This window comes from Xiphophorus hellerii, chromosome 6 (genome assembly GCF_003331165.1).
Source record: "Xiphophorus hellerii strain 12219 chromosome 6, Xiphophorus_hellerii-4.1, whole genome shotgun sequence".
NCBI lineage: Eukaryota > Metazoa > Chordata > Actinopteri > Cyprinodontiformes > Poeciliidae > Xiphophorus > Xiphophorus hellerii.
In genome coordinates, this window is record NC_045677.1 from 6,861,180 (window position 1) to 6,873,982 (window position 12,803).

The window sequence follows — 12,803 nt, forward strand, 5'->3', positions numbered from 1 at the left end:
CAGTAACGCATGAGACAGATTATCTGTGAAAAGATCGAGCTCCTCCACTTTTTCCCAGTGCTACTATTGTGATCTGTAGAAATGCAGCGCTCCGGTCGAAAACAACCAATCAGAGGCAAGAGGCGGGTCTTAGCGCTGTCAGTCAACCTTGTGTATTTGCTCCTAAATGTGTTCATGGTGGAGAAACAACTTAACTTTACAGGAAAACTGTGCATCCACCGTCGCAGGTGGATATGCTAACAACTCTGATGAAAAGAGGGATGAAGATGAATACGGGGTCATGAATGTGAAACGCCTTTCAAAAGTTGGAAAGGCTTTTGTCAGGGGTAAAACCGTGACATCCTGAGCCCCTGACGCCGCTTAAGCCGAAAACCGGTCAGTATTTCAGGCCACCGCTTCCATGTAAACACACCAACTAACTCATGAACATCCCTCCTGCCTCCACGGTCCTCCGCCCCCCTCCTCTGCATAAGAATGGGAGGGCAGGGATCAAGTCATGAGACTCCGTACTCTGGGACTCAGCGGCCAGAAGCAGAGAGGAGCGACTTGAGGAGCCGCTGGAGCTCGTTACGTTGACTCGCCTCGAAAGGGAGGGTGGCTTCTGTTTGAGATGAGCGGAGCGCCGCCGCTGCTGGAACAGCGTCACTTTGATTTGGGAATCTTTCTCGGTCCTGAGGCTGGGAGTCGGGAAAGTCTGATTTGAGAAGGGGAAAGCTTTCGGAGAGCTCCTGCCTCAGTCTGAGGTTAGGTAAGTACAGGCTGGAACAGCAGTGACTGGAAAACATTAGGAACTGCCTTACAGAGAAAAGTGTCTGCATTTTGACTTTTTCTCGTTTTGTTCAAATCAGCTTCTCCTTTTTAAACCGCGAAGATTCCCTCTGGGAAATTTGCTCTGTCAAGATCAGGGTGAACTCTTTAGCGAACCAGAATTAGGAGCTAAAGAGATAGATCAGCGTTAAAAACTCTTCTCTCTAAAAGAAGTTTTTGTGCCACAAGGGAATTCCCACTGCAAACCGACAGGGAAATTTTGTAGTTTAATTTATCAATAGTTATCAAGTATTTAAAGATTTTGAAAAACATTTTTGTTTGTGCAAATATTTTGCTCAAAAGTTTCATCTGAACTGAGTCAGAGGTTTTCTCTCGTCGTCGTTGTTTGATAAGATACAAAAAAATAGAAGTAGAAAGAAAATGACACAATGAGTTGCTCTTAATAAAACATAACTTAGTATTTTTTTTTAAAGAAGTTATTATTGTCATTAATTTTATTATTCCAACAATCAATCTCAGTACACAGTACAGGTTTTTCCAATTCAGTTTTTTTCTTTTCCCTTGACTTTTTTTTTTATTTCAAAAACAATTTAGACTGTGATAAAAATTGTTCTAATTAATCAGTGGGGAAAAAAATGCTTAATGTCGCTGTTTGTCTTTGGTCATGTGGTAACCCTTTGAGGTCGGAAGGCCTCCCTGCCATCACCCTCATCTCTAAAATCCCCACATAGATTATTTAATCTTGGCAAAAATGAATAGACCAGGAATATAACTAAATCTGCCAAAGGTACGAATCATTTTGAGCAAAACTGTACGCATAAGCTTTTTGGCAACAAATATTCATAAAAACAAGTTTCGCATTCAGTGTAAAGTGTTACTAATGTAATCCTCATGACATATCAATGTTCCAGACATTTTATTTTCTCATTCCTGCTACTCAGAGCCCAAATAGTTTTGGGCGTCTACAGAGAGACTAAAAAGCTCAGAGTTTAAATAAATCAATAAACTCTTTTGTTATTCAACGGTTGGTTTGGCTTAGCTCGTCTTGGCTGAGTTTCACAATCCTAGAGAAATTCCAGCCTTGCCTCAGAATATTCCACCTCTCCCCTGACATTTTACCAAACGCAGATTGGGATTCCTTCTCTTGACAGGCAAACGATTCCTCTGCCTTCCAGAACGTTCTGGCAAATCGCCACGCGACATTTTCTGCTTCTACTTTGTGTTTCCAGGAGCACAAAAAGGAGGACATAAAGTGGGAGCGTTTCCCGGACAAAACGGCCATTCCTAAAAACGTCCAAAAATAATAATAAAGAAAAAAAAAATGACAACTCGCCTCTGCTTCCTCTTACTGGCCGCTCACATGACGGTTGCGAGCGCGCAGCCGGAGCCAAAGCACCAAATCCCCCAGGCCCCGCTGTCCGTCACTCAGAGACTCGGGCTGGTCCAGAGGAGAGCCCAGGACCCGGCCAGGCCCAACATCACCATGCCGCGCAGCCGCCAGCCGCCCATGTGCACGGGGCCCACGGAAATCCGGGACACGTTCAAGTACATCAACACGGTGGTGTCCTGCCTGGTGTTTGTGGTCGGCATCATCGGCAACTCGACTCTCCTGCGGATCATCTACAAGAACAAGTGCATGCGGAACGGGCCGAACATCCTCATCGGCAGCCTGGCGCTCGGAGACCTGCTGCACCTCATCGTCGGCATCCCCATCAACGTCTACAAGGTTAGAGATGCTCCGCGTCATTTCCGTTACAAATGTGCAGGAAGACTTTTCGGTATTTTTGAACGTTTTCAATATTGAAAATTGTGTCAAAGTTGCGGTGCTTCCATTAGTTAAGAAATGCAATTAAAATCCTGCGTGAATAGGTTCGCTCACACGGTAAGTCATTAAAAAAAAACATCCTCCTACCTCTTCCTGTTCTCTTCTTCATTTCCGCTAGTAGTATTGATCACGTGACTCGTGTAATGCGGAAAAAAGTGTTTCCAATGCAGTGTTTTGTGAAAGACGCTCATTTCGATGGAGCTGAAAAATCACCTCAACCACAAAAACATTTTATACAAAAACTTGAGTTTGCTTTTTTTTCTTTAAATTGCCGTGTTTCCATTAATCAAATTTATTCTTATTTATGTAATTATATGGTCAACGGAAACACAGCTATTGAGGCGTTGGAGCGGCAAACACCTCATACATGGTAGTGGCTACCTATGCAGCATTTTGGGGAAATTTGAAGTTGACATTTTCACAGAAGAGTTACAATTCAGGGGCGGTTTCTTACTCATAGGCAACCACCCAGGGCAACATATAGAGGGAGGGCGGCATCAGCGCCACCCCTGCTGCCCTGCTCTCTCAACCAGAGGACCTAATGCCAAGCACCCATTCCAGCCGCTGGTCAACAGCCTCGTTGAAGAGGTGGTTCGCCCAGGGCGCCAAACAGGCCAGAACCGGCTCTGTGTGCATTCAACACCATTGAATGACAAATTCAACTTTTGATGAACTTTACATGCTGCGAGAGCTCCGGCGGAGCAAATAGCTGCTTTTAAATGTGTGTAAAACTTTGTCAATATTCCACTAACATAAAAAACAAAACAAACAAAAAGAAAAAAAAAACTATTTCGAAATTGCGCCGTTTTTTTTCCTTCAAATTAGCGCAGTTGAAATTACATGTGAATACGTTTATGTCATTAAACCACTTTCTGCCGTCTTCTTCTTCTTCTTTTCCCCCAGTAGTAAGATCCGGTCGTTGATCACATGACTCCTGTGATTCGAAAAAGGTGTTTCTGTCGCAGATTTCCGAAATACACTCACTTCGATACAGCCAAAAAAATAGAAATAACAAAAAAACACCTCATCCTTGAGCAAAAACTTTTTATCCCAAAAAAATGAAGCAAACTTATTTTTGTAATTCCAATTTGAGCAATCATATGGTCAAAGAAACCGAAGCTACAAATAGATTAGCTTCCTTCTGGACTCTAAACCCTTCAGCCACACCTATTCCTCCTTATGTCCACATAATGAAGCACACACCAGTGAAAGTGGAGACGTAGTGCGTGTAGAAAGGTGTGTGTGTGTGTGTGCGTGTGTGTGTGTGTGTGTGCTCCCTAGTGCTTCTGAAATGTTATTACTCCTCTGGACTCTGAGCCTCTTCATATCCCCCCATGTCTCTCGGCATGTTATTGTGCGCCAGGCTCACTTTGCGAGAGCGAGGGCCAGAGACAACCGGAGTGTCCGTATATTTGGGTAAGCGGGCAGGCGTGTTAAAACAACTGGTGGTCGCAGTTACATACCGGAGCGTAGGCGAGGACCAGACAGGGTGGTACGGAGACAGAGAGACAGAGACACGGGGGTCACATATGATTTCAATTGATTTCCACTCGCATTCCTGTCCCCCATCCAAGAAAAGCTTTAAAGGCTTTGTGTTGTACATGATCCTCTGGGTGATTCTTGAACTCCAGGAGCTCAAACTTCTCATTCGGTTGGAAAGCTGACAGGTCAAAAGTGAGGCGTGCGGGGCCTCGCTGTGTGTTTCTTTCTTTTTTTAAAATTAAAGACAAGGCTGCGATGTTTTACCCGACAAAAACTGTGAGTTCAGGTTCAAGCGCTGGCGGCGAGCGCTGTCCTGGAGAAGACAGGCCCTTTGCATCACTCCCTGCCTCGGCTTTAACTCGCTGACCTTCTGCCCGTGTTGCAATCTGTCTGCAGCTCCTGGCAGAGGACTGGCCGTTCGGGGTGACTCTGTGCAAGGTTGTGCCGTTTGTCCAGAAGGCGTCCGTGGGGATCACCGTGTTGAGCCTGTGCGCTTTGAGCATCGACAGGTACGCTTGCTCAAAACCCACGCATCACGCAAACACACACTTCCCTCCTGTCCTGTTAGCTTCTTTTTCTCTCTATCTCTTTTTTTATTTTTATTTAAGCAGTTGGAAACTTCACGTTTTAAAATACAGAGCTGGGGACTGTTGGATACACATTTGGATATTGCTTTGATTGACCCAACACAAAGTATACAATGGCGAAATCTGTGATTTGTATTCAAAGCTCCATAGTCTGATACCTCTAAACAAAACTCCCAGCAAACAACTGCAGTTAGCAGATGTTAGCATCCTTCTGTGTGTAATTCAATCTCAGTGTCCAGCTGTTGTGCGGAGGCCTGGAAGTTTCGTTAAGTCAAGTAAAGGCAAGTTTATTTGTATAGCACATGGTTAAAGCCACACCCATGGAGAAGGGGCTTTGGAGAACCAAGCAACTTCACGAAGACCAGGGAACAATGCAGGCATGAAGTCTAAAGCGGGGCTAATCCATCTGAAGGTGCACACACCTGCAGACCTACTGAGACATGGCCGTCTGCCTACACTTACAGGTCATGTAAGGAGAGAACCCAAACGTCTAGAGGAGTTTCAGAGACTCAAAGCGAATATGGCCATTACGAATGAGTGGCAGAAGAGACTCAAATTGAAGTTTTTAGCCTACGTACAAAATGTCTAGTGGCAAACTAACACACGATCATCCCCCACAGTGAAACCTGGTGGTGGCAGTGTTGTGTTGTAGGGATGTTTGGTAAGCTGAACCTGGAGAGGAGAGACTAGTGCAGTGGAATAGTTGAGATCACTGCGTCGCCTGTCGGAATGGTCCAATCAGACTTTACATCTAACTCTAATTGAGAATGAGTCTTGTAATTAGAGATGAATCGGACCCGAGATTAATATTTGTATCGGCCCTGATATTGAAAAATGTTCGATCGGGTATTGGTAGCAATGTGCCCGATCCATAACGTTCAGTCTAATTCCATGCTTTGTGCTGAGTGACGTCATGCTTTATTAAAAAAAAAAAACAGTTTGGAGTTAGATCAGCTGTTTTTCTGTATCCGATCTGTATCGGCCGATACTAAGCCTCAGATATTTGTATCGGTATCGGAAGTGAAAAAAGTGGATGGGTCCATTCCTGGCTGTACTGTATGACAAAAGTGGGGAAAAGTTAAAGGTTGAAGGAGTGCAAATGCTTTCGCAAGGCGTTGCATTGGAAGCGAACTGCATGCCGTATCCAAACCAAACACTAAATCACATTGTGCTTTTTTTTCCCCCCCCAAAAGGATCCAACCATTTATCTGCCTAAATCTGACTTGTTTTAAGGTTCACATGCCGCTTCGGTTTTCCAGGTTTCGTGCCGTGGTCTCCTGGAGCCGCATCAAAGGCATCGGCGTTCCGAAGTGGATGGCCATCGAGATCGCCCTCATCTGGATCTTATCCGTCATCCTGGCCGTTCCAGAGATAATAGGCTTCGACATGATCACCATGGACTACAAAGGGGAGCAGCTGAGGATCTGTCTGCTGCACCCCAGGCAGAAGACGGACTTCATGAAGGTGAGCTGAGACACGCGGACCGTCTTCTCCTTCTTCTTCTTCTTCTTTCTGTCTGAAAGGAGAAGCGATGCGTGTTGACTCAGCCGCGCACGCAGCAAAAACGCAAATGTGCAAAGGTTCAGATCTGCATGCTGTGTGCAAATACGAAAGCTTTCTTAGCAAAGCGGCGCACTTAGAGTCACAGCGTGACGCCTGGACGAGGGAGCCTGGAAAGAGTTCATGGATGATGAAATAATATACATCACAGATGGGAGATAGCTTGTTTTTACTTTGCATTACGTCCCCCTTACTAAAATGTAACAACGTGACCTCTGCATATTGCCGCTGATAAGTCAGCAATTGGTAAAAGGATGTCCTGCATGACGCCAAACCCACCCCTGAGCTTCCCCCTCCACTCCGGCGAAGGTTCAGGCAGCGGCTGCGCTCCAGTAAATCAGCTTCTTACATGCTTTATCTCCAGCTCAGAGCGCTCCCACACAGATGTTTGAACGCAATCCAATGCGGTCCTTTTGTTCTTTTTTTTGTGCAGTTTTATAAAACAGCAAAGGACTGGTGGCTGTTCGGCGCGTATTTCTGCTTTCCGTTGGCCTGCACAGGCATCTTCTACACCCTGATGACCTGCGAGATGCTGAGGAAGAGGAACGGGGTGCAGATCGCCCTTAGCGACCACATCAAACAGGTCAGAGACACGGGGTTACACAGGTGAAAATTCACAGCAACATTACATTTGGTTTTACTTAGCCTTTCATAGAGAGACAAAAATGTGGGTGTCATATTTTCACCGTGTCATTCATGCATTTATAAATATATCACTCAAGCTAAATATTAGCTCTCAAATTAAATATTTAGTCAGGAAGATAATTATTTATTTTGCAAACTAATATTTAGTTCCTAGCTAAATGTTTAAGTCAGAATTAAATATTTAGTTTTCAAACTAAAGGTTTGGTTTCAAGTTTCAAACTAAATATTTGAAACTAAACATTTAGTTTGAAAAACTTGTCCGCTTAGTGGCAAGTTAATTTGCATACTAGCTAAATATTTAGCCAGCAACGTAAATGGTTAGTTAGCAAGTTCAATATTTAGTTTTAAAATTAAATACTTAGTTAGATAAATAAATCTAATAAAGTTGGCAAAATAAATAGCGAGTTTGAAAGCTAAATATTTAGCTCACACCCAAACTGAAGACCCTTAAACACTGAATTGGGAACAAAATATTTAGTCTTCAAACTAAATATTTAACTTCCTAACTAAATATTTAGTTTGTGAACAATTTTTTAATTTTGGAACTCTGATATTTATAAATGTATGAATAATAGATTTTCACCAAGAATAATAATAACTTGGTGAAAATATAACTTTGGAAAACGAACTCCCACATTGTATTCTCTGTGACCGACTAAATAAACTCAAATTAGCTATAAATTTTTTTTACTGTGTAACAGTAACATCAGATACCTACAATCCTGTTTTTAAATGCAGCTGGTGTCGATAGCGGAGCAACAGAAATAAACCTTCGGTACTAAATGTAATCAAAAGCTCCAGAATAACTGTTTTTTTTCTTTTTTTGGAATCAACTTGATCTGAAATGACGACAAATTTAGGGGAGAGCAGCATGTTTTTCTGTGATGTATAACTCCACAGAGGCGCAGTCACGTCCAGGCCAAGTCATGATGGATGTGTGTGTGTGTGTGTGGTTGTGTGTGTTTTTGTAATCAGCGGAGGGAGGTGGCCAAGACGGTGTTCTGTCTGGTTCTGGTGTTTGCTCTGTGCTGGCTTCCTCTCCACCTCAGCCGCATCCTGAAGCTCACCATCTACGATGAGGTGGACCCGAACCGCTGCGAGCTGCTCAGGTACGGAACGGGGAAAACAGACGCGGCATTTACTCAGGCCACAGCTTGCCAAAGAAAATACTCTGAAACACTGAGGCATGGCATCTATACTCCTTAACAGCTTCTTTTTGGTCTTGGACTACATCGGCATCAACATGGCTTCTGTCAACTCCTGCATTAACCCCATCGCCCTGTACATGGTCAGCAAGCGCTTCAAGAACTGCTTCAGGGTAAGACCAGCCTCTGTCGTACAAAATTCACATTTTGCACTTTTCTGTACATCCTTTTTGAGTTCTACTGCTTCCTAAAAAACAAAAAACAGACAAAAAAAACTTCCCAAGCACTTAAGAAAAACCCACCCAGCAGTATTTTGGCAATAAGTTCATTTTTTTTGGTGTCCGGAGAACGACGCATTTCAAAAACCTGCGAAAACCTCCAGATGCTCCTGCACAGAAACTCACATTTATCCAGAGAGACATGGGAGCATCAGTGAATGGCAAAAACGGCACTCCGAAATCTAAAGTCACAAATCAACAGGCACTGCCTGTCACCTAGCAACACCAGCGAATCCCGGCCCATCACCTAGCAACCCAAACCGAGTTTCAGCACGTCTGGCCAACTGGTTTTTCCCACTGTACAATGGCTGCTGGAAACCTCAAGCGTTTTTGTTGTTGACTTACTATTCAGAAGCAACTTGCTGCACTCTTGTTGGTTGTGCAGGAGGCTCCACTTCTACTTTTCAAAGGAGCTCAAAATAGACCGAATTGACCAGACTAAACTGTCATTATCCAAGAATGAATTTGTACAAAGAAAAACAAATGTAATGAACTAGATTTGTATCATTACAGTCCTATTCTAAGCTGTTGAAGGAAATATTATAGTTCAACTTTGACAGACAAGCATATACATTTTCAGCATGTCAATTTGATTCAAGTCAATTTGCTTTATTTACGTAGCTCTAATTCACCACATGTCATCTCAAGACACTTTACATAAAAGTAAATCCAATCATGCACACATTCCAACTGATCCTTGTTATGAAACAATGCAGCTAAGCTTAGTTTATTACTTTAAAAAAGGTTTCTCTCTCTAAGGACGCACAGCAGATTTTGCTTTCAGGTCGAGTCAAGTTACTGTACTTTGTTTTCTTCTGTCATATTAAAGTTTGTGGTTTTAACGTGACAAAATGTCAACAAGTTAAAGGGCTGTTTGTCGCAAAGCGATGTTTAGTAAAAACATAATGTGAATAAAATTGCTGAAAATGTGACCTTCTTTTCCTTTAAATTCACCCCCTTTCTCCGGTTCCAGTCCTGTCTGTGTTGCTGGGTCCTACCTGCCGAAATGCTGATGGACGAGAAGCAGTCGTGTATGAAGCTCAAAGTCACCGAGCGATCCTCCGAGCAGAGCCACTCCCGCATCACCAACAAGTCCAGCCTGAGGAGTTAGGACGGCGCAGCTAGAGGCGGGTACGAGGACCCAAAACCAAAACGACGAGAAAGCAAGAAAAACAAATTTGATTGACACGATTGAGTGAACGAGGCCGAATTCTTTTCTCCTTTAAGATGTCATACGAGCGCTCCAGATGCGCCTCTACAGAAACTCGCTCTTTATCCGAAGAGAGATGGGAGCGGGCAATCAGCGAATTCCAAAAACTCCACTCTGGGCTTTGTGTTTCATATTTTTTTCAAAAGCTGGAGCCAATGTTAGAAAGAATAAGAAAAAAGAAAAGCGGTAAAATTGAAGAGTGTTGCTCTGAAAAGGGTTAAAGGTCATCCCACTGCAACAGCAAATCAAACCCGCAGTCTGGACTGTAACTTTGACTCAATGAATCTCATCGTATGGACGGTTGTACGTTTGTTGCAGACGCTCTCCAATACGGCTCTACGGTGGCTCTGAGGCTCTGTTGTTCATGTGATGTGTATCCAGTTAAGTGAATGTATGTGTTAATCATCTTGCATGCTTTGCATACTTACCGCAAGGGGTGTAACGGGATCGCAGCACAAGCTCTTGCAATATTGAACCGCCATCTGGTTGCTGTTTGTCTCTGATTATGTCTGTTGAAGCAAGAGTAAGCTATTCTTCTGAGGACTTTTAACCTGGCGCTTTGTTTCTCTTATTTCTTTGCGTCTCTTATTTTGAAGTAAAGAAGGAAGTAGTTGTTGAGTTGTGTTGACAGAGCCAACTGTTTGAAGAGGCCTGTGCCACTTTTAAAGGTTTGATTTGTGTGATGTGAAAAGTGTTTCTGTTGCAATTTTGTGAAATACGCAAATTTTGATTACCGAAAAACCTCCTCATCTTAGTACAAAAATCTTTTTTAGCAAAAACATGCTTTAAAAAAAAAAAAAAAAGATTGGTGCGTTTTCATTCAGCAAAATTATTTTTGTAATTCCAATTCGCACAATTTCATGGCCAATGGAAACACAGGTACTAACACTCTTCGGTGTAGAGGCCATTAAAGAGTAACATATTCTCTAACATAGTTATTTTCAGCAGATGTGTTTCCATTACAAATATGTGCAAAACTTTGTCAATATTCAGCTAACGTCGAAAAAACACAATTTCTAAATTGTGACATTTCCATTAAATAAGAAATACAATTAAAATTATGCACGAATAAATTTGTTCACATGAGAAGTCATTAAAAAGACATGCTGCGCCATGATCCTCCAACTACTTCCTGTCGTCTTCTTCTTCATGGTTTTCGCCAGTAGTAACATCCGATTGTTGATCATGTGACCTGTGTGATGCCAAAAAGTGTTTCAGTTGCAGTTTTGCAAAACAATACAATATTGATACGGCCACAAAAAAAAGAAAAGAAAAAAAACACCTCAACCTGGTGGCAAAACTTTGTGTTGAAAGATTTTTTTTTTTTTTAATTGCCTTGTTTTCATTTTCGATACATCAAATTGCACAATTATAAGAAAAAAATGGAAACACAGCTAGTAAGGAGAAAAAATTAACATTAATTTTCTATGTGTCTAGACAGAGTTGTAGTTCATTTAGGCAGTGAGAGAGAGCAAGTGTTCTAGCAAACACCAGGAAGGCCGAACATATTGTAGTAAAGTTGCTCTGTTTTAATCGTTGAGCTTTCAGGCTGTTCTTTGTCATGTTTTGTAAACCTCAGAGTTAACGTAACCATCACACGCAATACTTAAAAAGCAGCACAACCTTATTTTACAGGAACTCTTCTTTGATGTACACAGTGTGACATCACCACTGCCCTTATTATAAACCTCTCAAAGCAGAAGAGGCAGAGGGAATTGTGTTTAAATTTTATTTTAAAACTCTTTCTTACATATCTAAATCAAACATGCTTTGATCGGTTGAAACTGGAGTGGATATTTGTACCCTGAACAGAGGTTCTTTGACAGATTCAAGAAACCTTCTCAGTATTGTTTTTGGCTTCAGCTTCCACCATTGCGCATTATGTGTAAACAAATCAAAACTCGAGTTATTTCACAAACGTTTCCAGATTCCTTGTTACAGAAACTCCCCAAAGATTGAACGGATCGCTGGACTCCAGATGTGGACAATTACAGCGAAAGCGTCAATGATTCAAAATCAAAAGGGTCGGAGAAGAATCGCTGAGCCTCTGGAGCGTGCGCACGGGTTGTTTGGTACTAAATAGTACGCACATCTATAATTACACGCATCTAGCACCGCTGCAATCTCTTCCCCTTTATTCTGTGAGTGAAATAAAAATTGGGCGTTCTTAGTTTACCCAAGAATATGTAAACTACCTAGTTTGTGATGCTACAAGCTAACTCCTAACCTATGGAGTTAGCTTGTACTGTAGCTCCATTGGTGAAGTTAGCTTGTAGCTTTACAACGCTTCAAAAGATTTGTTCTTTGTTCTTTTCTTGCTCGACTTTTTTAAAACTGAAAGTATTGCTTGTTTTAACGATGGTCACGTTGGTTTGCATGTTGTGCCATGGTTGAAAGATTTTCTGTCACTTTAATTTTTTTTATCCACTTATTATTCTATTTTTTTGACCAAATGAGTTGTTTACAAATGGAACCAGCTGATCAGCATTTCCGAAGCTGACATGTGACTCTGACTGCAACCAAAAATGCAAAGACCTAAGGTCTTTTTCATAATAACGCACTCATTTTAAAATGGAAAAAATAAAAAAAAATCTCCTCTCGTTTGCCACATTAGTGCTTTAAACTTGTTTTTTCTCACTGGTTCTTAAACTACTGAAGTCATGTTGTTCTGTGCAGTGGCTTTAATCGATGGCCAGCTTTGCTTTTTCTATAATCTTGTCTGACTCATTACCTTCGTCACTTTGTCACCGCATACCAACGTATGCGGTGACGTACAGATTTTCTTCCAACACACAAAATAATAATAATAATAAAAAAGATGCTGTTATGAAAAAGAGACCCTGTGATTTTTTTTTTAAATTAATCAATATGTGATGAGATGGATGGTAATTATTGCTTACAGCATTATATACATGTGTCTGTCTTTGACTGTGTTCTTTATGAATGCTGGTGTGTGTGTGTGTCTGTGTGGGTGGGTGTGTGTGTGTGTGTGCGTGTGTGTGTAGGTGTGTGTGTGTGTGCGTTTGTTTCTAATACCTTGTGGGGACCAGTTTCCTGACACATACTACGTTGTGGGGACCCACTGCTCCTTGTGGGGACTGAAGCCTGGTCACCACAAGGGGAAACGCCGTTTTTGGGTCAGGGGTCAGATTTAGGACGAAAGTGTGAATTGAGTTTTGGTTAGGGTTAGGTATGTAATGGGTAGGGTTTAGGCTGTAGAAATGAATGGAAGTCAATGGAAAGTCCCCACAAAGATGGCCGAGCAAACATGTGTGTGTCTTTGTGGAGATTTTCTATAGACTT

At 42.1% G+C, this 12,803-nt stretch overlaps 1 protein-coding gene across 1 annotated transcript; it reads left to right on the forward strand.

The window, feature by feature from the left end:
- The first annotated feature begins 500 nt into the window (after nucleotides 1–500).
- ednrba (endothelin receptor Ba) lies at nucleotides 501–12,108 on the forward strand. The gene is made up of 8 exons (XM_032566314.1): nucleotides 501–748; nucleotides 1,998–2,494; nucleotides 4,472–4,584; nucleotides 5,922–6,126; nucleotides 6,656–6,805; nucleotides 7,843–7,976; nucleotides 8,077–8,185; nucleotides 9,264–12,108. Exons 2-8 carry the CDS (start codon nucleotides 2,090–2,092, stop codon nucleotides 9,399–9,401), a joined length of 1,254 nt encoding a protein of 417 aa, XP_032422205.1. The 5' UTR covers nucleotides 501–748; nucleotides 1,998–2,089; the 3' UTR covers nucleotides 9,402–12,108.
- The last annotated feature ends 695 nt before the right edge of the window (nucleotides 12,109–12,803 follow it).